This window comes from Crocodylus siamensis, chromosome 1, assembly GCF_052110815.1.
Source record: "Crocodylus siamensis isolate JL-2025a chromosome 1, ASM5211081v1, whole genome shotgun sequence".
NCBI lineage: Eukaryota > Metazoa > Chordata > Crocodylia > Crocodylidae > Crocodylus > Crocodylus siamensis.
The window spans coordinates 288,509,321-288,535,168 of NC_143395.1; the positions used below are offsets into that span (position 1 = coordinate 288,509,321).

A 25,848-nucleotide genomic window follows, 5' to 3' on the forward strand; every position below is an offset into this window, starting at 1 on the left:
ATATTTTCCGAGAATGTGAAGTTAGACTAGAGTGATAAACAAGTTATACAATGTTCATGCTCTGAAAATAAAGACACAACTGCCAGTAATGTCTCTAAGTAAAAACAAACTGGAATATTGCCAGAGACCCAAAGAATGATGAAAACATCTGATACAGCCTTTGAGCTATGGTGAAGGTAAAATATAATGAAAGTGACGTACTTGGAGAGAATTTTCTTAAATCAGACATCACTGAGAAATATATTTGTTCTAATATTGTAAGATGGAAGACATTAGATTTGTAAAACATTTTTGAAGACTTGCATTCCTCTAGTCTTCAAGGAAGAACAAAAAACCTGTTAAGATCATTAAGTACTATACATTTATAGCATGAATTTTAATGACCTGAGTATAAGGCATGGTAGAAATCTGTGTGTCAATACCTGCGTGTAGGAAATAATAACATGTTTTTAAATTTTAGTGTCAATCAAAGAACGAAGATTTGAAACCAAAGATGCAGCTTATTTGATTTTAAAATGTGTACCTATAAGGACTAGCAGCTTAAAACTTAATACGTGTTGGTCACATCTACATGTTGCTCTTTGGTGACAGCAACATGCTGCCATCACCATATAGTGCACTACAGTGACATAGCGATCACGTGGGTAATGTAATGGCCAGCTACATTGCTGTACCCACGCGCTCCCCCAGTATAGTGTGCTGCTACGGCAACTTAGTGGCAAAATCTAACCATGTGCTGTGTGCACGGTACGGTAACCACCTGTACTGCGCTGTGCTTTAGTACTTCCAAAAAGAAGTACTAAAGTATGGCACCATAGCAACATCACTGTACAGTGATATGTAGACATGCCTAATGTCAGTGTCTGCTCTTGCCACCATTGGAATAAGTTGGGGACTGACTGGCTTAGAGGGCAAAGTAACACTGCAAATGACCTGTCCAAATGTAATAATTTTCTTTATTAGGATATAAAATATACATACGTATTTTATCTATGTTACAAGATAGAATTCAAACAGCACTCACTGAGAAGTAAAATAATTACAGCTGTGCTTTTGACTTCAAGAAAACCTTGTTTTGGTTGACTTGAAACAGACGCTTTTTTATTTTTGGAGAATTGAAAAAAAATCTCTTTAGTTCAAGTAATGTTTGATTCTGAGGCATCTCACTATTTCTGGCCTACTGAATATTCATCTTTGCATCAGTAACTGAATAGCTTCAGCAGAAGAGATTGAGAGGGGCTGGTTGCAGAGTATCGTAAGCTCAGTAGCCTAGGGTCTCTCCTGGGAGGTAGGATTCAAAATCAGATGCTGCTGTCCCTACAGCTTCACTCATTTGAAGAATATAAAGATGAATGAATGAACTTATCTTAGTGGAGTGGGCTTAATGCATACAAGCTTTGTGTAACATCTTCAATGCCTCGCTTTGGGCTTTAATCAGTAGGAAATAAGGTAATAGCAAAAATATCTTTGTCTGTACTACTGGAATATGGATTACTGAGGAAAACTCATAATGCTTTTTATACTGTTTCAAGAGAGAGAAATCTGTCAGCAACATTGTTGTGAAATTTAAAGAATGTTTTGAAGTGTTTCTTCCCCTACCCCTTTTATATTAGGGTAGGCAAGCTATAGGTTCTCCATTCATCCTTCTGCCCAAATTTTAAAAGATGATCCATTCTACAGAAGTGGATGAAAATAATTCTTCTCTTCAAGATTATTCCTGGATCTTACCTAGTTAGACTGGTACTCTTCATTCAAAAACCCAAAGGGAAGAGATTATTTTCAGTTCCACTGAACCAGATACTCATCTGTCTTAAATAATTTTTTGTTAGTCTTCAGAATCATCCAAATCAAAGACCACCTTTTTGTTTCAACAACAATGGAAACGTTTGTCACCTAAGATGTATTGGTCAAGGACTGTCATCAGAAGATGCTACTCCAGATGTGTTCAAGAGCTTCCACCTCTACTTAAAATCATTACGTCTGTATGCTCATATTTCAAGAACAGAAAGCCACAGTTTCAAACTCTAACCAACATGTCTTTGGCACAGGTTTAATTTATTTTTTCCTCAGATCAGTTGTCCTTAGAGCAGTTCATTTCAATATAAAGAAACAGTCCACAAAGGCAGATCTAACTTTTGTGGTCATGCTGCCTGTTTGCAGTCCTCAGCCTCAGCAATTCAAGAATAGAATAGCACAGTGGTTCCCAAACTGATAGACTGTGCACCACCAATTTAAAATGATACAACGTTAAGTACCACCAGCAAATTTTTCATATGAAATAATTATAATAAATATGTTAACACGTACCACTGACAGGTTGTCTGGGTACCACTAGTGGTGCCCTGGTGGTGCCCATACCATAGATTGGGAACTGCTGGAATATATAGCAGATTCTTGGGTGACTGCAGTAGATTTACAGCAAAAAGGCATCTTTCATTTTATCTCTGCCACTAACAGTATCTGTGTTTGTCCTCAAAACCTACATCTCCAGAAAATCATTCCATATTTTCACAACAGTTTGGTTCCAATAATGGCCAAGGATATCCTAAAGGAAAACTTTGAAAATCAAATGTTGGGGTTTGTTTAAAATCTGGGGCTTGTTATGAGCTCAGTCATATGCTCACTGACTTCACACAGACCTTCAGAGTTTTTTTCGAACTTGAGCTTTTCTCTATGCAAAGCAGGCACTCAAAGTAAAATTAGTAGTCTAGTTGTTTCAGGTTGTCATCCCTTTCTCCTTCCTCTTTACATGAGGCGACTCCCTGGGCTGTTTCCCAGGACAAAGTCTCTAGCTGTTTCTCATGGATGTTGCATCCAGTTAAACCTGGGATTTGGAGCTGCAGTTTTTCTTTTGTCTTCTAGGTATGCGCTCATTAACTTGAGTCACGGTAAAGACATTTGTCTGTTTGGAGTGTGCTTTAGTGATATTTTTAAAGACTCACATAGAAAGATTAAGGGGAATGACTCTTAACCAGCAGGGAAGAGTATTGTAAAGATTGCCTTAAAATGGAATTTCAAGACAGATCCTTGGTACAGATCCAGACATACAACTTGGTACTCCTTAGGATGTGCACAGTCTTCTCCCCCTGATGTTTTCCAGTGTTCAGATGTGAAACAAGCATTAATCCCTTTTTGCCTCCTTAAAGAATACAAGTTTTTAAAAAAAGTTTGGAACCAAGGTTCTACCTCCTCGGTGAGCGTGCTCACCACCACATATGTCTACCCTTTCTCTCTCCCTCCTTTGTTTGCTGTGTGACAGCAGGAGCAATTAATAATACTCTTAGCCTAGTGGTTAGGGATGTTATCTGGGTGGTAAATAACAATGGTTAAACTCCCTGATTCAGAGTAGGGTTTTTGTTTTTTTTTAATTAAGGTCATCCTTCCACTCAGAGTACCTTAACCACTGGATTATTGATCTAGTCTTGCACATGATGAGCAAATGTGTGTATAGCTAATGCGATGTGGATTATACATAATCAGGAGAAATAAAAACCCAACTCGTGGGTTTCTTGTGCATGTTGTTTCTTAAATACTCACATTTTTTTCTTTTTTTTTTTCTTTTTAAAGAATGGTGCAGATGATGTAAAAAGACACCGGTGGTTCAGATCAATAGACTGGGATGCTGTACCTCAGAGAAAACTAAAGGTATGTTTAGCCCCAGAAATTATGTACGGATTTTGATCATGGCTCCTGGTAGATGTTAAAACAGTGAAGGGGTTGGGATCTGAGGAATTTAAAGCTCCAGCTGGAACGCCACACATCGTGCAATGTTTGGGATGGGTCATGACATTTCTCAGATGCCAAACCCATCGTTATTTTAACTTCTAGAGGCCGTGATCAAACCCATGTTTGTCCTTCCCCAAATTCCTTCTCAAAAATCACCTCTTTTTGTGTAGTAACCTGACTCTTAAATTACAACTCACCAACCATGTACTGTTACTATTCCTACACACAGCCTATTCATTGTCATCTTGTCTCTTTTTTACCCTGTCTTCATTTCCTAAACTGCTTCTGTATCTTATCATTATTATATGTCTTTGTTTCAGATCATAAAGTCCCTGGAACAAGAATTGTTACTATTATATTTGCAATAAGGATACCAGCTTAGTTATTTTTCTCTAGATGTTACTATAACCTAAACATTTTAATAAGATGATGATTGCAAATGATTACTTTGATAACTACTGATGTATGTTAAAGTTTTTTGTGTTCAACATTTTGATAAGCCTCCTATAGTGCCGAAGGTATCCAATGATGGGGATACATCCAATTTTGAAGCTTATCCTGAAGATGACTGGAACAAAACCCTGCCTGTACCCCCTAAGGATCTAGAAATTTTCAAAAACTTCTGAATGTGGTATTCACGCTTTTTCAGGTATGTGGAATTTATCACTGTCAGCAGTTACAATTCAGATATCGTGTACATTGAAGTTCAGTAGGAAATGTCAAAGGACCTTGTTTACCTGAATCCAAGGTGACCCTGAATTTAAGACAACCCCCAAGAATTTTCTATACATGGAAAGTTTAGAAATGTTGCTATAGTTTTTCACATATAGAATCTAAGTATTGAAGGTTTGTCTTAAATTCATCCCACCACCACTACAGCAGGAAAACAGTGGGAGGGGATCAAGTGGTGGAGGGGGAACAGTGGGGCAGTAGGGAGGTAGGTGATGTGGAGGTGTTGGGAGCAGGCAGTCAGGGTTTCAGGCAGTTTGCCCCTTGCTGCTTGTCCCCACCCCACTTAACATTCCCTGCCTTGTGCCTGTCCCCCAGCCCCGCATCTCAGCCTCTGTCCTCTGTCAACCTTGGGCTCTTTCCCTTTTCTGTCCCTTCCCCCCCATTTTTAATGGGGAAAAACACCTCGTCTTGGAATTGAGTAACTATAGTAAATGAGAGCACTATAGTACTACCTTTTTGCAAATGCTCTTGTCATTATTGTTATAATACCATGAAATCTATCCTTACACTTTGTTGAGCAAATTGTAGTTGGTTGGCATAAGGTTGCAGGGCAGAATCACTATGCAGAGATGTGAGCCAGGGTAAAGTAGAAATAGTTAATGGGATCAACCTACAGCACAGGTGTAGCCAACCTGTTGCACAGATACTATGCCACAGGTGGCATAGGCAGCATCTGTGTGGCACTTGGCAGTTGAGGAGAGAACAGGCAATATAGTGGTATATAGGGCAGGAAGCAGAAAATAATGTCAGATCAGGCAAGGAGTACAGGGCAGTAACCTGAAAGCAGAGCAGCTTATTGGGTAAAGGAAAGCTATCAGAGGAGGTTTTGTGGCACATCTGCCAAAAAGGTTTACGCTTACTGAACTAGGCATTGTGGAGTTGCAGAAACAATTTGCAGCAACAACTTGTTATGAACATAAGGATGATCTTTAGGTCAAATTAACATTGCTCTGTCCTTCAGTCTGGAGGCAGCAGTTGAAAAAGGCAGATGGTAAACAAATTAGTCTCATGCAAATGTGCTTAACAAGCTGTATATAATCTCTCTGGAGGCCAAATCTCGCCCTTGGGGCATAGGTTGCCAACCCCTACTCTTGAGCATTAAAAATTGTGATCCTAATGGTGCTTTCTGTGGGCCTTGAGCTTTAAAATCATGAACTATAATCTTTTTATTGTATGAGACAGGGAGGAAGAGAGAGAGAAATTTAACACGCAACAAAAAATGTCATGTTTTATGTCATTTGGTCTCGAGCTTTTCTTAATGAGAGTTTTTTCAGTAAAAGCAAGACCAGAAGAACCGAGTCCATGTGTGTTTTGTATTGTCAGAAGGTTTTTGTTCTGTTTTGTTTTGTCTTGCTTTGTTTTAACTGGGACTTAACTTAGGACTAATTTATTTATTTCTTTATTGTAATAGAAACTGGAAGAAAATTGAAGCGGTCTGAGCAAGTTCGCAAAGAACAACTGAGTATCTAAATGAAGGCAATCTTTGACGTAAATGAGTGTTACCACAATTCTCCATGAACTTTGGTAGATTAACTATTTACACAATTCAAGGACAGACAAGACTCTCTTTCTTTTTCCTGTGTAGATTTGGCATTAGTTCAGTAGATTATAATGCTGATAGTCTACTCTGTAGTAGATTCGTTAAAATTGTATGTTGCATATTTTAAATATTACGGTTTAGTTCCTGCTATGCCCAGATCCTTTTTGCGTAGTTATCTCATAGACTTAATTTTATAAGTTTATACTAAACTTGTGTAATTAAAAGCACAAATTAGTATATATGTATATAATGAATACATACAACTAAAGCACAGGAATTGTGCAAAGATGTAAATTTTTGTATTTTGCAGAGTCTATGATTTTTATTTTTCAAATAATGTTTTTCAAGAAGTTCTCTGAAGGTAAAAAAAAAATCTTTAAAAGGATAAATAAGTTTTTCATCAACTTATATACATTTTATAATTCTTTGTAAAAATAAAAGTAATTATTAAGTTTAAAAAAGATTTGTACCTAAAATTTCCAATGCCTCACATTCGCAACCATAGTACTTGAAAGCAGAAAGAAAAGGGGCATGTTTTATTATTCCTTTAAGAAACACCTTAATGACTTATTTATAAATATTTGTTCTGTTACTATGATGTGTTTTTACACACAAGGATATTCAGTTTCTACACACTGTGTATAATGGGATTCCCTTAGATGTGAAATCACTGTAAAGCATAATAAGGACTGCATACTGCTGATAAAGAGCAGGTGTAAGTACTCTGACTGTCATTCTGCATCACTCAGTTTCACAGTTTTTGTAGGAGAGTGGGTGTCTTTAAAGCCAACGTTTAAAAAAAGTGTAATCCAAAGAATGTCACCAGCAGTAGAGCAGTTGGACTGTGTTAGTAAAGATTACTTAATCCATCCTAATAAATTTTGTTTATGAAACCATAAACATTGTTATTGATTAGTTATGCTGCAAAATACGGAATGATCTTTGGATATTTTCCCCAAAAGTAGTGGAGTTTCCTGACCTATCTGGAAGTGATTTTCCTGCAGTAGCTCTGCATTTTTTTACAATTTCAGACTCCCCTTAGCAACTGAAATTGTCCCAGGATCAGAGCACTGTCAATAATAGGCACACTTTGAAATTCTGTTTGTTACAGACTTCAGTGGGAGCTATTCAATATTCAGCATTCTTGAAAATCAGTCAAATGCCTAAATAGGGATTTTGGAGCTTAATTTTATGCTTCTTATTCTGAAAAATTTATACTAAACTAACTGAGAACCTTGTCTGCAGGCCTTCACTATTAGGAGGTCTGTGCATGCCGGATTGGATTTGAGGTATAGAAGCAGGGTTTGAATTGCATTTTGACTCTTGTGGGTGGTCTGCAAAAAAAATTAAACCTGTTCATTGAAAGGAGCAATCTGATTGGAGACCTCCCCCCTCACCCCCCAGGTTGATTTTCAAATTTTACGGAAGGTTCTCATCTTTTATGGTGGGGCGTTGGGGGACTCAGCTCCCCACCTCAGCTCACCAAGCTCCCCCTGTAATTTGCACCCTGTATAGAAGTGATCTGTTTTAAAATTATACCAGCCAGGTTCTGTGTGGACTACACCAATTTCTAAATGGAGTTCACTGTACTTAAGTGTTTGGAGTAATGCTTCATTTTTAAGTAGCACAAAATACTAGCAGGCAGGTGTGTGCGTATATGCACATATACACTTGAAAGCAGATTTATATCAAATTTCAGGGAAATCTTTTTTTTTCATGTTCTACATTGTGGTATTTCTCATAACATAAGGAAATTGATTTTGAAGTGTCTAGATTTCAAAAAGAAAAAGCATGCTTCCAGTAATTGTGTTTAGAGAATTTTCTTAGTGAAAATAATGGTATTTAGACCAAAAGTATTTTTTAAAGGCACAGCAGCTCACTGGAGTCTTACTGTTAATGGCGCATGGCTCATTAGTCATTACAGAGAAGATTATTAAAGCAGATGATGTGGACTTTTCCTCGCAAAGCTGTTTCTCAGTCATAGCCTGAATTGCCTGCAGAAGTCTAGTCCAAGGATAGTTATTTGTTCTAAACCGTGACCTGAATGCAATATTCAAAAGTTCACTTGGCTCATAACTCCAGCTAGTAAAATACATTTTGCTTCTGGCTTCAGTCAGATTTAAGTTAGGAGTCTCCAACTATATAAGCTACCGCTGTCTTTGTCAGTTAGCTCTAAACAGCTTACAAGTACAGGTAGCTAGTGTCTTTATTCTGTCTAAATAGTCCAATAACACATTCCACATTCAACTTTACTGGAAAATTAGATCACTGTACATATGCCAGAAGTATAGGTGTTGCTGACTGCATAACTCTTTTTGCAGAAATACAAACCATGAGCATCTATCTGGGTCACTATAAGAAGGCAGCTTAATTGCATGCAAGTGCCACAAGCTGATGGTTATTAGTAGGCCCCAAGGCACCTAGCAGACATTATTTTCATTAGGCACTGGTCATTGAGCAGTTGTGTTGCATAAACGTTGTGCAATGTTCATGGCTTGACATTCAAAGGGCATACTATCCAGAGTGGGGGAAAAGTTGCATGTTCACTTGTGCTGCCAGTATTTACCAGCTAAAGAAGCTAAGAGAGCTACTGCCAAAGGCAGATCTGTGGGCAGAGGGCAGTCCAGTCACATCCCCTTTGACTGTACGGCACATGTGCAGTGAGCTCTCAGATCTCATCAGCTTGTCAGTGCGATTCCAGAATGCCACCACCACTCTCCCTCTGCCCCCAGCGCAGAGCCAGGGTGACCTTGGGCTGTATGAGGTCAGGAGCATTCTCTTGAGGTTTGACCAGTGCTGGCCATCTATGGGACCGTTTCAGCCCTGTCATCTCTGCCCCATGCTCCTTTGCACAGAAACAGACCTGGCTAGAAGCCAGAGTTGCAAACACAGCCCTGGTTTACCCTGCAGGGGTAGGGGTGGGGGCAGAAAGCATGCCCTGTGCCTATTCTGGGCTGTGTTCACAAGTCCCAGTTGCTGCTCTGGGACCAGTCAGGGTCTCAGTACAGCAGCTGAGACAGGGAGTACAGCTTCACCTTCCCTGCAGAGTGGGCAGGAGCAGGTAGTAGTGCACTCTGGGATACTGGAGGACCAAGCCAAGCCCTTTCATTGTGTATCATGCCACATGTTCAAATTAGAGTGTGATACAAATGAGCCACAAAGATGCTCCACATTTAATTAGTAGCGTATTTGAGGTTGGTTCATCATATTTGCAACTGGTTAGCTATTTTTATCACATGGTAATTTCCTTGAACATATGGCATGTTACAATTTGTTTATCAGGCTTTACACATTAATCATGCGATAATGTCTGACAGGGACCCGAGTGTCACATCAAATATTGTGTAGAAAGTGGCAATAAATAAAACTGACACAGAACAGGTAGAAAGAGTCAACATTTAACTAGGTAAAAATACTGGTCTTTGCAAAATGTGTTTTGCACATTGTGTTTATATACAGGAAGATAGTTATTCTCCAAGTTCAACCAGGGAGACTCAAGTGCATAAAACACAGCTTGTATTTTGTATGAAATGCAGTCTACTTTCTAAAATGTAAGCTTACAGTATTTTGTGGAATCTGAGTACTACAAAACCAATTTCTTATTACAAAATGTACATATTGCAACAATACATGTGCAGAATTTCCAGAATTCTCTTTGCAGATATAAAACTGAACTTGTCAAGGCCTCATTTACTTCTCTAAACCAGAAGAGGGGAATAACATTATCCTTGATTTTTGTCACAGTGGTGGTAATAGGTCTTGAATTCTTTCACACCAGAAGTTAGATTTTTGGGTATAAACTTATCCATTGCTGGCGATGGATGTATTGAAACTTCTTGTGCGAGAATACAGTAAAAAAAAATCTAATCAAACCGCTAAATTAAACTGGTAGGTTGAATGTACATTCTCTTTGGAGCTGTGTAGGCATATAGCTCAACTACTGATCTCTCTTTAGTTAGCATATACTAATTATCTCTTTACAGGCTTTCTAGTATAAAACTGCTCTTGCCTTTTGATAATTTACATTCTTAACAATAAAACATCTTCATAATGTTATTTAAATAAAAATCCCTTTTCTTTTCATTCAGAGCAGCTATTTTCTATACAATCTCATATTTAATGAGGCGTAACTGCCTACCCATCTTATTTATTTGCAAAAGCAGGTCAGTTTTGTTTTAGTTCTTTGCTGTTGGGATTTCACTGTACTTGGGTTCAGTTGTATGTAAATGCTAAATCAAGAGTTCCCAAACACTTTCTGCATCAAGGACTCCAGTTTCTACATAAAATTGTAATGCTATTCATTTACTATGAGATTAAAGTGTTGTGTTCTCTGAATTTCTTTTTATAATGGGTGCTTTTTGTTAATACGCATCTTTGGCAAAGAAACAAGTGCTGTTTTCCCACAAACATGTATGTCTTGCATCCATCTTCAGCTTCAATGAAAAGGAATGTTAACCATTAAAAATTATTTCATTTATATTTAAACTGACCAATATAAGGTTTTAAGTGGGGGGTGGGGCTGTGTTGTAAACTCAATTGCCTTGTAACCAAATAATAAAAATGCTTCATGATTTAAATGGAGAACAAGCTGTAGATTTTCCTGTAAATTAGCTGGATCAATGGATATTTGTGCTACTGAGCTTGAACTCATGTGATCTTCCACTGTAGAAAAATCATTGATCAAAATATAGGTTCTAAACAATATTGAAATGGATGAACAGGGATTCTGCAGATTTTGAAAGCATTTAAGATAATGGCTGCTTCTCAGCCCATCTGCTTGCCATTCAAAAGTTGTGATGCAGTGCTTCCTATACTCTAGAATTATTTTTTAGCTTTCAAGGATTTGTAGCATGATTCTTTTTGTACTGTACTGTGTACAGACTTTCCATTTTTGCACTTTTCTATGGCAAACCCTGACTGCTTTACAAATACATGGTTGTATAGTAGGTAGTGGTAGTTGCAGCAGGCATCAGTGTACTACTAAACCAGTTTGAACTGCTAGATTTCCAAGATTAACTTTAGACTAATGTTCTATGTTGTTGGTTGTTTGTCCAATCTCACATATATATGTAACTGTTCAAAGTCATGTCAGCCCTCATTGCACAATGAAAATCACTGTGATTTGTACATAAACTCTAGTAAGATTTTACTGCTGTTTAATTTATGTAATATGTGTCAATTCTTTATTCATTTAATAAACCATTTTATCTTTAAAAATGTCTAAATCTAGTTTGCTTCTATTTGTTGCGAAGAGAACATTTCTGTGTCAGTCTATAAAATTGCAGTATTTATTTTTAAACAGCTGTCCCTTTTGAAAAAAAGAGTTAAGGCTATCTAGTTCAATACAAGATTTTTAAAAAACTTTTCAGAAACTACTGGCTTCAGAAGGTATTGAAGAACAAAAATTTATCCAATTCTTGTTTATTGAGGCGTATCAGCAGTATTGAAAAATGTAATTGGCAGAATTCTCATTAAGCTTTTAAACATTTGGTCCCAATCTTGTTCACTGGGTTCATGATTTAATGATCTGCCTTTCCGTTTCATTTCATACTGTTTGATTTATTATAGTGTCAAAACATATGTATTGCATTAAGTGCTTATAACTAAATCTTTATTCTCTGTTTAGGATCCTCAAAAATATATGTTTAATATATCTGTGATATCAAACTGTTTCTCTGTGGTTGTCTGCTTTGTTGAAAAACCTTGCTTGGTGGCCAATCCTACAGATTTCCTCTTCACATTGATGATAGCATATGCTCCTGTTGGAAGGAGAGAGGGAATCCAAAATGTAAAATCCTATTACTAGATGTGCACCAATTGAGATTTTGGGGGTCGATACGGATAGCCGATATTTAAGAAGGCATATCAGCTGATACCGATCCGACTTCCAATACAGCTGCCTCCAGCTGGTAAGTCCAGTGGGGTGGAAGGGGTGTGGGAGGGGCAGACCAGGGTCCCCCACAGTGAAGGAGGGGGCAGGTCTGGGGCAGATACTGCTCAGGAAAGGTGGGGTGGGCATGGGACAGAGGCACAGCTTATGGGGTGGGGGTAGCTCCTGCCTCTGCTTGCACCCCTGGGCTCTGCTCCCAGCCCTGTGCTGCCACCCAGCGCAGCCACGGCTTTTCCCAGCACTTAGGTGGAAATGGGGCATTCAGCCAAGGCTGCACCAGGCGGTGGCAGGGGGCTGGGAGCGGAGCTGCAGTGAAATTTGGGGTGCCTGCAGCCTCCTCCCAGTGCTGCTGGAGCCTGCTCTAAGTCCAGCCCCCAGCAAGAAGAACCCCACACAGCACCGGCTCTGGCTCCACCCCACAGCTGCAACCTGCCCTGCGCTGTGCAGATTCGGGGGCGCACACCCACTGCCCTCCCAGGGTGCAAGCAACGGCATGAGCTGCTCCCCCAGCATGACCCACACCTCTGTCCCGTGCCCGCCCCACCCTGGCTGGCAGCACCTGCCCCATGGGGGTGTTGATCTGGCCCCCCACACTTCTTCCCTCTCCTCTTCCAACTTACCAGCTGGAAGCATCTCTCCACGCTGCTGCCTCTGCTCTGTGCTGCACTGTGACTGCCTGCAGCACAGGCATTTATCGGTCAAATTATCGGCACCATCAGGCCAGTATCCAATACATATTGTTTTCTGTTTATCGGTACTGATCCAATATCAGACCAATGTATTAGGTTACCTCTACCTATTATAGTAGAACCTGAGTTCTTCAAGGAATTACATTTCCTAGCTCCCAGAAAAGATCAGGATTTTTGCATTACATTGGGGTAGGTATAGCCAGACCAAATAACTGTGGTACCACCAAGGTGCTTCAGCTGTTTACCATGTCTTTTATTTCAAGGGATACCACTTCTCCAATTAGCTGGACAGGAGTACAGCAGTGCACCCGTTGAATGGAAAAGCCACTTTTGGATTAAAAGTTGCACCCAACTGGCTCAACCTTTATTCAACAATCCACTAAATGTTAAGTAGGTTACAAGCCATCCCAATGTAAAAAATCCAGGTGCTGTTGTATTTTGGAACGGTTGTCCTAGCAAAGCACTTAAAATGGCACCAGCCTTTGGATTTCTGTTCCTTAAAGTTTGCAGGAGACATTGATATATGTACAGAGTATGTGTGTGACCAAGACTTCTTTTTAAAAGTTCTTAGAAATGAAAGTACTATAATTATTTGTGGTTGAAAACAGACTTTTGTGCTTATTGGAAGCCTTACACAAGCCTAAGTTTAAAGATACAGAGACAGTGGTGTTTTATGAGAAGCCCATATCAGATTCTTGCTGATTCCCTTTCTTAGATATGAATAAAGGAAAAAAGCTCTTGATTTATAATAAAGCAATATTTTAAATGTCAGTGAGGATCAGACCTTTCCTGAAGAATTTGGTTTGGCATCACATCCTTGCAAGACTGTATCATTTTTATTTTAAACTTTAATACTGTTATCTTTCTTTCCCTGCCTAGCTCCAGGGAGAAGGCTTCTCTGTGTCAGACTCAATAATTGCTCAATAATTACTTAATCTAAGCATGCTTTCCCATAAAACAAAAAATGCCACTTGTCCTTCATAGAACATACCTTGGAAGATTTACTCAGACTGATGAGAAGCTAGTATTTATTTAGCAAGTTGTTCTAAAGCTTTCTATTACCATAATTTTGTACTGAGTTCAGGGCTTCTTCATATAACTGCTCCAAATTGACCCTGCAGCATAATATCTCTGAGGCTAGGTACAGGTGTTCAAAAAGCCCAAGGTGAACACAATATAAATTACATGCTTTAAGTGCCCAAGGAGAGATCATAGTTTCTAGGGTCGGAAGGGACCTGAGCAGATCATCAAGTCCGACCCCCTGCCATGTCAGGAAAGAGTACTGGGGTCAAATGACCCCAGCAATGTCTTCATCTAGCCTCCTTTTAAAGACCCCCAGGGTAGGAGCCTGCACCACTTCTCTTGGAAGCTGGTTCCAGATCCTAGCCGCCCTGACCGTGAAGTAGCGCCTCCTGATATCTAACCTAAATCTACCCTCTGCCAGCTTGTGGCTGTTATTCCTGGTCACTCCTGGCAGTGCTCCGGGCAACAGGGACTCCCCCAATGCCTGCTGATCCCCCCTGACTAGTTTGTAACAGGCCACTAGATCCCCCCTCAGCCTTCTCTTGTGGAGGCTGAACAGGTTCAGGTCCCGTAGCCTCTCCTCATAGGGCCTGCCCTGCTGTTCCCTGATCATGTGAGTGGCCCTCCTCTGGACCGTCTCAATGCTGTCCACATCCCTGTTGAAGTGCAGTGCCCAGAACTGGACACAGTACTCCAACTGCGGCCTGAGCAGTGCCGCATAGAGGGGGAGGATCACCTCCTGGGACCTGCTGGAGATGCATCTGTGGATGCATGACAAGGTACAGTTGGCCTTCCTCACCGCATCCCCACACTGCCGGCCCGTGTTCATCTTGGCATCAATGATGACTCCAAGATCCTTTTCCGCCTCTGTGCTGACAAGAGGGGAGTTCCCCAACCTGTAGGTATGGTGCCGGTTGTTCCTCCCGAGGTGCATCACTTTGCACTTGTTGATGTTGAATCCCATCCTATTCTCATCCGCCCACCCTTGTAACCTGTTTAGGTCCTATTCCTCCCTTCTAGCGTACCCACATCCCCGCACATCTTAGTGTCATCAGCAAATTTGAACAGGGTGCTTTTTACCCCCTCGTCCAAGTCACTGAGGAAGATGTTGAACAGTGCGGGCCCAAGGACCGAGCCCTGGGGGACCCCACTGCCCACATCCTTCCAGGCTGAGAAGGACCCATCCACTACCACCCTCTGGGTCCGGCCCTCCAGCCAGTTGGCGACCCATTTGACTGTGTGGGTGTTGACACCACAGCCCCCCAGTTTCTTAATTAGAACAGGGTGAGAGATAGTGTTGAAGGGCTCCTGAAAGTCCAGGAAGACTATGTCCACTGCTACCCCTGCATCTAAGGATTTGATGATCTGGTCTGGTCTGACAGGACCTGCCGCTAATTAACCCCTATTGTTTTCCCCTAAGCGTAATCTCCCCTCATGGATATGTGCCAGAATAATTTTCTCAAAAAGCTTGCCCAGGATCGAGGTACTTGATGCACTTGATTTTTTTTTCCCCCTTTTGTTTGCTTTTTATAGCAGCTTTCACTTAACTTCCACCAAAAAGCATGGGTTATCAGAAGGAAACCTAAAATCTACCCTTTTTTCAGTACAGTCCAGATCTCATGCAGAACAGCATGATGCTTAAGGGTACCACTGCTGGATACACTTAGTTTTCAGTTTTTACGTAGCTTTACTATAGAAAGGACCTGGTAATCATAATTATAGGTAGCCCTACCTGAATTACCCACAATAACCATTTGTCCTAGCCAGTGTAATGTTGCATTTAGCTATTCATCTAAATGTCTAATCAACTAACTGCTGCTAAATACAAACCTTGTTAACTTACTACAGTGAATAATGAAAGTTGTTATACTTTTTATATAAAGAAAGTGTTTATTTTCTTTTTCCTATTAATTTCATCATCTGCTGTGTGTCATCACAATTTCACACAAAGGTGTGAAAAGAGTGCTTAATTGGCCTCCCTATTTTGTTATTTGGATGCATCTTTCATATTCTGTACATAAAATAGTTCTAAGGTGATAACCACTTATATCCGAGGAGTCAAACTCACGCAGCCCTCCAGGTCAGATCTAGCCGCTTCTGGCTGCAGGGTGAATGCTGTCAAGGAGCTCTGCAGGGGGGATTAATGCAGCCATCTCTATGGGGATTAATGCAGCTATCCCCTGTCTCCACAACTCACATGTATGAAGCTCTGTACTTGGGATTTTGGCACATTGGGTCCTGCCTCCACTTGCCCCATCCACTGCAGAATAGGCAAAACACTCTTGTTTGACACGCCTGCCATATATTGTGTCTAATGAAGGCATTACAGATCATGCTGCATAGTTAAAGCACCATCTCAATTCCTTGCTGAGTGCTATCTCCATATTAAAATGTTATTCAACGTAGTCTTTTTTTAAAAAGAGCTAATAAGAATGAAATATTTGTATTATTGTTTTATTTCCTATAAAGTTTGGCCGTCTTTGCAAAGTGGCCTCTGTACATTATCATAATTTGTCTTTTTTTTATCAATTACCACGTAATAGGCCTGCCATGTCACCTTTTTTTTTAATGTGCCATCACATTGTCTTGATTTCTTTTTCTCTGCTTTTATGTTGTCATTACTGAGATATGGAAAAAAAATATATCAAGTAAACTTCCAGTAGCAATTGGTCTGGAAAATACTGGTTTATGTTCTGCTTTTGTTGTTTTGTTTTTTGGAGTAGGTAGGATAAGTGAGCATCTAAACCATCTATTTCAGGTCAAGTTGTCCATTCTGTTCAGGTAAGTCTTTGATTAGAAAGCAACATAAACATCATGATCAAGCATACAAAAACATATTCTTCAAAAGTGTTAACCTTGTTTGTTTTGCAAAGGCAACTAGGTATGATCAAACTGAAATAAAGAATATGATTGTCTGAACTTTGTCCCACACAATCTCAAATTACTGAATTACTTGGGGTTTTTTTTCTTTTCCTCTTTCCTTCCTATATATTTGCAATGTAAAGACATTAAGTTTTATAGGATTGGAGTGTTGTGAAAGCTGTAATGGTTCAGAAAATATAAGGAACAAAGATTTTTTTGGTGATATTGTTTATTGACCAACAGTATACTTAGGAGTAATGGTAGACAAGTTTACAGGTATAAATACCCTGCTTCAAGTCCTTATTTCAGTTTTCTGGTTTCCCAAAATAGGGGAGAAAGAAAACTATATCATGAAACAGAGAAACAAGCTTGGTGTGACAGAAGCCATCATGAGGCTGCTCTCAATATCGGCACACCCACCTGTCTAGGACAGTCCACTCGCCTGCCACACCTTGCTTGTAACTGAAGGATGTTCATAGATGGTATACTGTCTATTTAATGTCCCAATGCAAAGGGCGTAGTACTCAGCTCAGACCTGCCCTTTACCGTGTTCCATGCTTTGCAGATCACATCCAAATGGTTGACTCTCACTTGGTCCTTCCCAGGGCCAAAGTCTGCCCCTATGCTGGGCCTATTTCACATGGCCCTTAACTGAGTCTCACTTATGCTATCGCTTTTACTGGGTCACACTCAATCTCACCCCACCATGGGCCACACAAACTCTGCCCTACTCCGTATAGCCTTTCAGGACCACCCAGGCTTCCTACTCTATACAACCTTCCTTCTATACAAGCTTCTTCTCTTACACTCTTGGTCTTGGCCCCTCACTTTAGGCTGCCCAATTCAGGCCCTACTCTATGACAGAGCATCAGGCCTACCACCCCATGCATTGGGTTGATTCTGACCCCTAGCCTTCTCTGGCCTTGAGCATCTCCAACTCAGCTTATGGCCCCCTCAGGTGTCTGTCGGGCTACTTGGACCCCTAACTTGGCCTCTCACTAGGCCTTATTCTTATTCAGGCCTCCCATCAGGCCTCACTCTCAGGCTTTGGGCCACAAGTCCTCCTAACCCTCATGATATGGTGCCCAAGCCTGGTGCTTTTCTCTCAGGGTGTGCTCTCCTAGCCTTTCCCCTTCACGGGGTCACCCATAAGGCAGCGGGAGCTCAGGCTTTCTGGTGCCTCATACTCTCCTTTCACTATGGAGTCACTGATCCCATCTTTCTCTCAGGCCCATTGCAGGATACCTCCCATCAGGTGACTGAACTTCAGCCTCTGCCATTCCATACTGACTGCTAACCAACGCCTTTTTACTCTCTTGCCAGTGGTCTCTCCCTTGAGAGACCTTCGTTCACTTGAGCCTGGCCCCGCACTCCTGCCAGTCGGGTTGCAAGGGGTCTCTGCCGCCCTGGCCTGTCCCCTCATGGTGGGCATGCTTATCCTTCAGCCACTCAGGCCCTGGCACCAGCTTGGGCCAATCGAGAGCCCCAGGTCAAACAGCTAACTTTCTCATTTGACAGGGGTCCACCTCTGAGCCCTTCCATAAATCAGTCCTCATAAATTAGTGCCTGGGGCCCCACTGATCTTGTGCAAAGTAGCCCTTTACTTCTTTGGGCTCATGTGAGCCCCTCCACAGACCCCTCCAGGGTCAGCTCCGCTCCCTTGGTTTCCCCAGGCCTTTCCTCAGTTGCCCGTACTTTCAAAGGTTCTATTCAGGGGCTTACCTAGCCCGTCTGTAGGCCCACACACTCTAAGCCCCTTCTGCTCAGGCTGCCCTGCATCTTCTCTGGGCACTTGTCTACCCAGACTCTCGCAATAGGCCATCCTGGGCTCTCTCGGGCCTCTGTCGACACGGTCTCTCACTATAAGTCAGCCTTTCCACAGCCCTAGGCCTTCAGCCCCCTCCTAAGGGCCCTAGACCCCCCCGGTCCCTAGGAACCTCCTTATCCTCCATCCCCATAGTTCCTACCCTAACCTCCAAGTGTTCCAGATGCAGATCTCTGGCTGGGTGATGTTACTTCAGCAGAATCCTTGCAGCAACTGCCCACTCTGCTCTCAGGGCCTGGTCTCATACCCAGGTTGCCCAGCCCTCCACCAATCAGGCAGCCTCCTGGGTGCCATGTGATCACCTGATTGGGTCTGATTCTAGCCTGCTTAAGTCCTTAAAGTGGCAAGCACCCAAAGGTGCACTGCCATACCTGGATTGAGAGCTTTTTTTCAGAAATGCCTTGCTAAGGATGTGTTTGCTACCTTGTCTCTTATCACTATGGAGCTTGATAAATTGTTCTGGGTTCCATATGCTGCCTGAGTTGTGCTAGCTGGTTTTAAAGCTTATGTAAAGCAGCAGCTGTTGACATCTTGTGAAAGAAAATAACATAGGTCACCTAGTTCAGTGGTGCTCAGCCTCCAGCCCAAAAGCCAGATCTGGGTCATGGAACTGTCAGCCTGCCCATAAGAGTTCTCACAAGTCTGGAAATTTGGTGGTTGGGGGCACTGGTAGCATGAATTGGTGCTTCACTGCTACAAATTTATGGATGTGTGCGGAAACTGGCAGGCCAGATAACATGGCCCTGTGCACTAGAGGGAGATGGCATGATATTGGATTGGTGTGCAGGGTCAGTCAGTAGATCTGGGTGCATGGGGTTGGCTAGTAGGGGTGTACAAAATGAGCCATATTCAATTTGAATTTGGATTCAGCCCAAATCAGGGACAGTGATTTGATTCAGCTGAATCCGAATCTGAAGATTTGATGCTGATTCAGCGAATCAGCAATTTGGTCATAGACACAGCTATAAATGTTTTTTTTACATACGTCAAGGTACCAGGCATGGCTCATGAACACTGCAATGGTGGTGGACTGGAGGGCTCCAATTCAATTCAGGGTGATTAAAAGGTTTTCTGATTCGATTTGGATTTGGAGATTCTGCCTCCAAATCAGGCCAAGTCTCCACCGAATTGAATCAGCAACCGAAGCTTCTCACAGCCCTATTGGCCAGTGCAAAACCAGATCTACTGACTGACCCTGCGCACTTTTGGAAGTGCTATATCATGGCTCAGTCTAGGTGGTTATTGTGCCATGCATATAGGTAAATTTTGCTGCTACATCACCATAATGGTGCAGTATACCCAGAGAGCGCTCCACTATGGCAATGTAGCTGGTGATCAAGTGTAAAATGATCACCTTAGCATGCCATATGGCAATGTGTAGACACACCCTCTGTGTGCCATGGTTAGGCTGCCTTTTATGTGACAGGATCTAAATAGAAATTCTGTAAGACTGGGGCCTTTTCACCCCATTTTGTTTCAGCAGTATTAAGAACGCATAAGTGAATAGAATAGAATTATGGTTTAGTTTTTTATTAAAATTAAGAACAGTCTTTGAATTCCACAGTTTTAAAAAGAGAAATCTTAAGTGTGTAAGTGTAGCAGAGTTTTCTGTCTTGCAGCTCAGCCTTTTGATTTAGAAGATGGACAAGAAGTGTTTCACCGTGAAACACTTTGGCAATTATAGTCCTTCAAAAAAATAAAAAATCAACCACATTTTAAGGCTTGCTCAGAACTAGATTTAAAAGATATTTTCTAAATCAAATTAAATAAGATTAGGGTAACCAGACTTTGCTAATCTAGAATATTAATAATTATAGTATAGTCTTTCATTTCACTACTTGAGAAACAAGCCTTTTTGTGATAAGTTTATTTTTAACCATGGTGTTTAAAATGATACTCAGCCATCATACCTGTCTTATTTTTGGCACTACCTTTCCACAACTTAGGCTTCAAAAGACAAGAATGAATATAAAATTACTTAGCACAATAGGATTTTTTTTTAGAATGTTTAATTAAAACTGATAAGTCCTACCTGTATGAAGCCTCCTTAAGTGTATGCTTGCAGCAAAATGCGTCTAATCTGGGATTCCTAGACCCCCAAACAGTAAAAGCTTCAAAAAAGTCCGAGGCTGAATTACATACTATCTGGGAAATAATCATCCCCATAATATTTAGGCATCACGTCAAAGAGTGTTCCAAAAGAATCACCAGGCTCTCTCAACTCAAATAGTTTAATGCTGTGTTCTGGTGCCTCTTATTCCAATCCCAGTTGCATTAGAGTCTGTCATGACATCATTTGGTTCTAGATCAAAACAGTCTCAGTCTGGCATGTCAAATCTCTCTTTGCTTCTTTTCAGGCTCATTTCTGAAAAGAGTCTTAAATAACAAACCCCAGTACTGATGAAGATTCTTGGAACGTTCCTAGCTTAACACAGGTGGTCTCTGGCATATTGTGAATTTTTTCACTGCTCTATGGTGATCTATACAGCAATATCAAATCATCTACTTAAACTCACTGAAATGCATCCCTGATGTGATCTGAACTTTGGATCAAAAGCAATAGCATTGATACTTGACCAGAAAGAGAGTTCCCAAGAGTTGGAAGCAGTACCACTCTTTATATTTCTATAACACCTACCCAGTGGAGAGCAACACCATCAGAATATGCTGGTAGGTAACATGAAATTTAAACAGCATATATTTTTAACCTCTTTTGAAGTCCTTGTCTGTTACTCCTACAACCATAGTTACTCGTAACAGAAGCCCCAAAGTTGGTTGATGGGCCATTTCAACCAAATTTTATTAGAGCATTAATAACTAATGAAGACTCTAATATCTAGCATTATTAAGTATTTGATAATAGCTAATATCAATATCTGTCTTTAAGAAATAAAAAATACAAGCCTATTTTTTTTCACTATTCAATAAAGTCTTTCTCCTGACACCTGTATTTGATCTTATTGATTTGTATCTGTGGAAATGAACATAAAATCTAAGCTTAAGGAATGACAGCTTTTCTTTAATCTGATGAACATCCCCACCTCATTTCATCCTGTACTTATACAGCTGGTGATCGTTGATGTGTGGTATATGATGGATTTTAAATTAACACATTATTATTTGAACTGCTGAAACCTTAAATATTTCAGTAAACTGACTTGGCAACAGAGCAAAGACAATATGAAATTTCAATTTAAGGATGAAAAATTACAAAGTACTGATGGTTTTTATGTTAAATGTTTTAATATATAAAATACAATGGAACTGCCTCTTGTTAAAGAGGCACATGGAAGTAGGGAAAGGATGCCACTTTCAAGCAATTTTCTTAAATGCCTTTATTATTATTTCTGTAATTCTTATCGGGCTATCTAGACCTTTGTCTGGACCTTCTTTGATTTGTGGAGACACGCAAAGTAATAAAATTAAAATATGGAATGAAAAGTAGAGAAATATAGAGAGTCCAATATAGTCCTTTGAAATGGGACAGTTAAGGTATAAGAATTAATTGAAAAGAAGTATTGATATCTAACAAGCAAACACAAAACATCTTTATTAATTATTGACATGATTCCAATTTGTGATCACTGATTAAAAAGCACCATTTCAAAACAGGACTTTGCTGTGAGAGGTGTAACATCTAGAATATATGGAGAACAGGTACTGAGACAGAGGAAAAAGAGTGGGTTTAGGATGTATTATTGATATTGTATATTTTGCAACTTACAAGTGTATTCAGCTCTTATGTGAAAGCTAGGGTAAATTCCCTGAAGATTTTGCCTTCAGGCTTTTATGTGCATCACAAGTGTATGTGATAAAATAATGCATAAAAGCTGTGTAAGAAGTAATATACCACCAGCTAGTTCTGTTTAATGAATTTTTATTCCTATATGGATACTGAATAAGAAGGATTTCAATGAAAGAGTGAATACTGATGACTTATTTTGGCAGTTACATGTTGCAAAATATGACATTTTCTTTATTTTGTTAGGCGCTAGCATGGTGTTTTGTTGTTTTATATAGGCAGCAGGGATATTTAAAGGATCTGAAGTTAAGAAAAAGGCAAAATAAACCTCTATCCCTTCCAGTTCTAGCAAAAGGTTTGCCACTGGGTCTATATAATAGGGCTGTGCGAAACTTCAGTTGCTGATTCAATTTGGAGAAGATTTGGCCCAATTAGACGGCAAAATCCCTGAATCCAAATGAAATCGGGAGACCAATTAAACACTCTGAATTGATTCAAAGCCTCTGAATTGATTCAGAAAAGATTTGGAGATTCAGGCAGTCCCTGCTCACTGCCGCAGGGAGCTGGACTCAGGCTCCATGCCGGTAAGTAGGGGGCGGGGGTGGAGGTTGGAGAACAGGGTAGGGCACCATGTGGAGACACAAGGCACCCTGCTGAGCCACAGTGCACCCACACCAAGGGGCAGCTGCATGGGGGGGGCTCTGCCACAAGTGCCCAGAAGGCCGACAGCCACTGCAACAGCTGGTGAGTGTTGGGCTTCTTTGCTTTTTGGGTTGTTTTTTTTTTAAAGTGACAGGATGCTGGGGCTGGGTGGGGTAGCCATTGATGGGACTGGTAGAGTGGGCAGGGGGTGGAACCTGTTTGATTCGGAGATTCAGCTGATTTGGCAGCAGCCAAATCTCCAAATCAGATTTGGCCAATTGATTTGGGACAGTGATTTGAATCACTGAATCAAATCGCTGTCCGCTGAATCAGCCAAATCCGAATCCAAAGCAAATACTAGCCACTTCGCACAGGCCTACTGTGTAATTACCCCATTGAAGCAGGAAAACAGTCTAATTAAGCTAAGAGACTCGTGGTTCTGGCCCAAACTAGTTATGCGGGATTCTAATTTCAGAGTATAAAACATTCAAATTCAAACATAAGGAGAGAGTGTTTAGGTTGTGTGGGGAGAGACGTTGCTTGATACTAGTCATCATCCTCATTTAATAACAAATGAAAAAATTACATAATTCTAATAACAAATGCATGGAGAGTATTTATACCAGGAGTGGGCAAAATACGGCCCACGGGCCAGATCCAGCCTTCCACACACTCTCATTCAGCCCATGGTGCCCCCCCCCCAACAAATTGTGCCTAGCCCAGCCCTTCCACCCACAAGGATGGGAGCAAGATACCTACATCTGCCCCCAACATACCCTATTATGCCTTGCTCTCAACCTCATAGATGGAAGGATCCGGCCCTGCTAGCCCTTGGCGGGGTTGCTGCGGAAGGATTGCTATGCGTCCCACTCTTGGGCAGCAGGTAGGAAACCAGGGGGTGGGGGCAGGGCTCGACCTGGTTGGGAGCACAGAGTGTGGGTCTGGTGGCAGTGTGGAGTCTGTGCTCAGGGGTGGAGGCAGTGCTGCTGGGAGCTCTGCTGGGCAGGGTGTGGGTGTGAGGGAGGCACCTGTCCCACACTCCCACCATGGCATGCAGGCAACAGGAGCAGAGGGAGCGCTGGTGAGCACTGCACATTGTGGAGAGAAGTGCAGCCCCTGCCAGGCTGTCTGTATCACAGGTCCTCCCTGCACTCACTCAGCACTGGAGCTGGGAAGGCAGCTAGCTGCAGCACCTGGGGCTTCTCTTCTGTGCCTAGGGCTTCCCTGCTGTGCCGCAGGAGTGCGGGGAGCGCCGGCAATAGAGACAGCATGGTGGGGGCTGTACTCCTCCCCACGATGTGCTGTACTGACCAGAGCCAAGCACCAGCATCCCTACCTGCTGCTGCACCATGAGTGGTGTGAGGGGGAGTCCCCACACCCCTCCCCCCACCTACACACTTCTGTTGCCTGTGTTGACTGCAGGCAAGGCCACTGTGTTCCAAAGCCACACACCCACAGGCCACAAATGCCACACAAGGCCCCAACATACCCTATGTCCCCCACACACAGATATCCCCCCTACACCCCACCATACATACCCCCACCCCCACACATACCTGCACACCCCACCACACACACACAACATACACACATACACCCTCAAAATATAAAAGACTGAGTTTTTTAGTTATTATGCAGTCACTTCTATATATAGTGCACAAACAAATCATGACAAAAATATTTTTTGTAATAAAATTAAAATATGTTATAGTAGGTGGTTGACTTCTAGTGTATCATTTGTTTTGTTTTTTTTCTGGTTCTAAGATGGCAACCCCTCCTCCCGAAAGGAGTATTTCTAAGGCCTAAGGGGAGGGACTGCTGGTGACAAAGGTTAGGGGTTAGATGTGGGACTTTCAGCCCCAAAATGGCAACCAGGGGGTGGGGCAACCATCAAGGGGCAGGGCTACCCATGCAGCCATTGACAGCTCACCTAACTTCATTAGGCAGCCCTCCACCTGAAATAATTGCCCACCCCTGATTTACACAGGCTCCATTTGTGATTACTGAATTTTGCTATTCAATTCAGATGTGTCTCTTTTCTGTAACTAAATATACAGAATCTTCTGATTATAATTGTTAATGAAAATTATTGTTCAAATTCACAGATACAAATTCTATAAATGTAATGAATTTTTCTCTATTAAAACTTAAGACAATTTAACTCATTTAAAACGTTTCTGTCTCTACTTAGTTTATATCAGATCGGCAAAGTTTTCAGCAAGTAAAGTCTATAACTTTCATATTATGGAAATAATCAGTGATTTTTAGAGCATATATTAGGCAAAAGTTCTTTTGTTTTGTTTTTTTCTACCCTGCATATTGTATTAGCTATAACATGCAGGAGAGTGTCTTCTATGCTGGAAAAATAGCTACCTCAAAACTACTCTAACATCAGCGATTGCCAGACAATTATTACGTTTACACCTTTTTTTTAACTGTTCCATTTTAAAAGCACTCCTAGCTTTATTTTCTTATTTCATTTGGGAAATGTTTGTTTCATTTTCAAATTGTAGTTTGCTTCCTTGTTATCCTAAAGGCTACATTCAGTAGAGTTTAATTCTGTTTATTTTATCAGGAGATCCTTGATCTATATATCTCATTCTCAAGGGTGTTCTGGCAAGATAGCAGCGATGAATTACAGAATGAAACAATACATTCATAGTGAATTATGTAAAAATACTATGACCAGGAAATAAACCAAAGCATACCACAAATGAAGGAAAGACCTTATGATTCTGGTGGTTTTTAATGGATTTCCAGAAACTGTTTTGAGAAAGAAGATTTTCTAAAACGAATAAGACTTTTTAAGTTATGAGGTATAGTACATAAAGGCGTGCTGTCCCATGGCATTTTGAGTTTTATCTGATGTATGCACGGCACCTTATCTTGTATGTTTTGAATCAAGGAAGGTCAATAACTTGGATATATGTAACCAATCTGGGTGGAAAAAATATATGTATACCAATTTGTTCTTAAAATTTGCCTCATTCAAATTGAACTTTGCATATAAAAATCGTATCTTCCTTGAGGTTAAAAAAAACCTGTTATACATGCTTTTCAGCATCTGATAGAGTATTTATTTTTTGTATTGGAGACATCTTTACTAAAGTAAAATAATTCCATTCCTGCTTCTTTGTAGAGCTACTGCAAAGGAACAGTAAAAAGGTTTGAATGCTA

At 41.0% G+C, this 25,848-nt stretch overlaps 1 protein-coding gene across 2 annotated transcripts in view; it reads left to right on the plus strand.

Annotated features, from left to right (window-relative positions):
- The window catches only part of PRKX (protein kinase cAMP-dependent X-linked catalytic subunit), an 84,480-nt gene extending 73,251 nt beyond the window's left edge, over positions 1-11,229 (plus strand). For both annotated transcript variants that reach the window (XM_090064096.1, XM_090064088.1), the window contains 3 exons: positions 3,568-3,645; positions 4,227-4,375; positions 5,870-11,229. In XM_090064096.1, the coding sequence (XP_089920222.1) occupies positions 3,568-3,645; positions 4,227-4,352 (204 nt within the window). In that variant the 3' untranslated portion in view covers positions 4,353-4,375; positions 5,870-11,229. The remainder of the gene's footprint in view (positions 1-3,567; positions 3,646-4,226; positions 4,376-5,869) is intronic.
- The last annotated feature ends 14,619 nt before the right edge of the window (positions 11,230-25,848 follow it).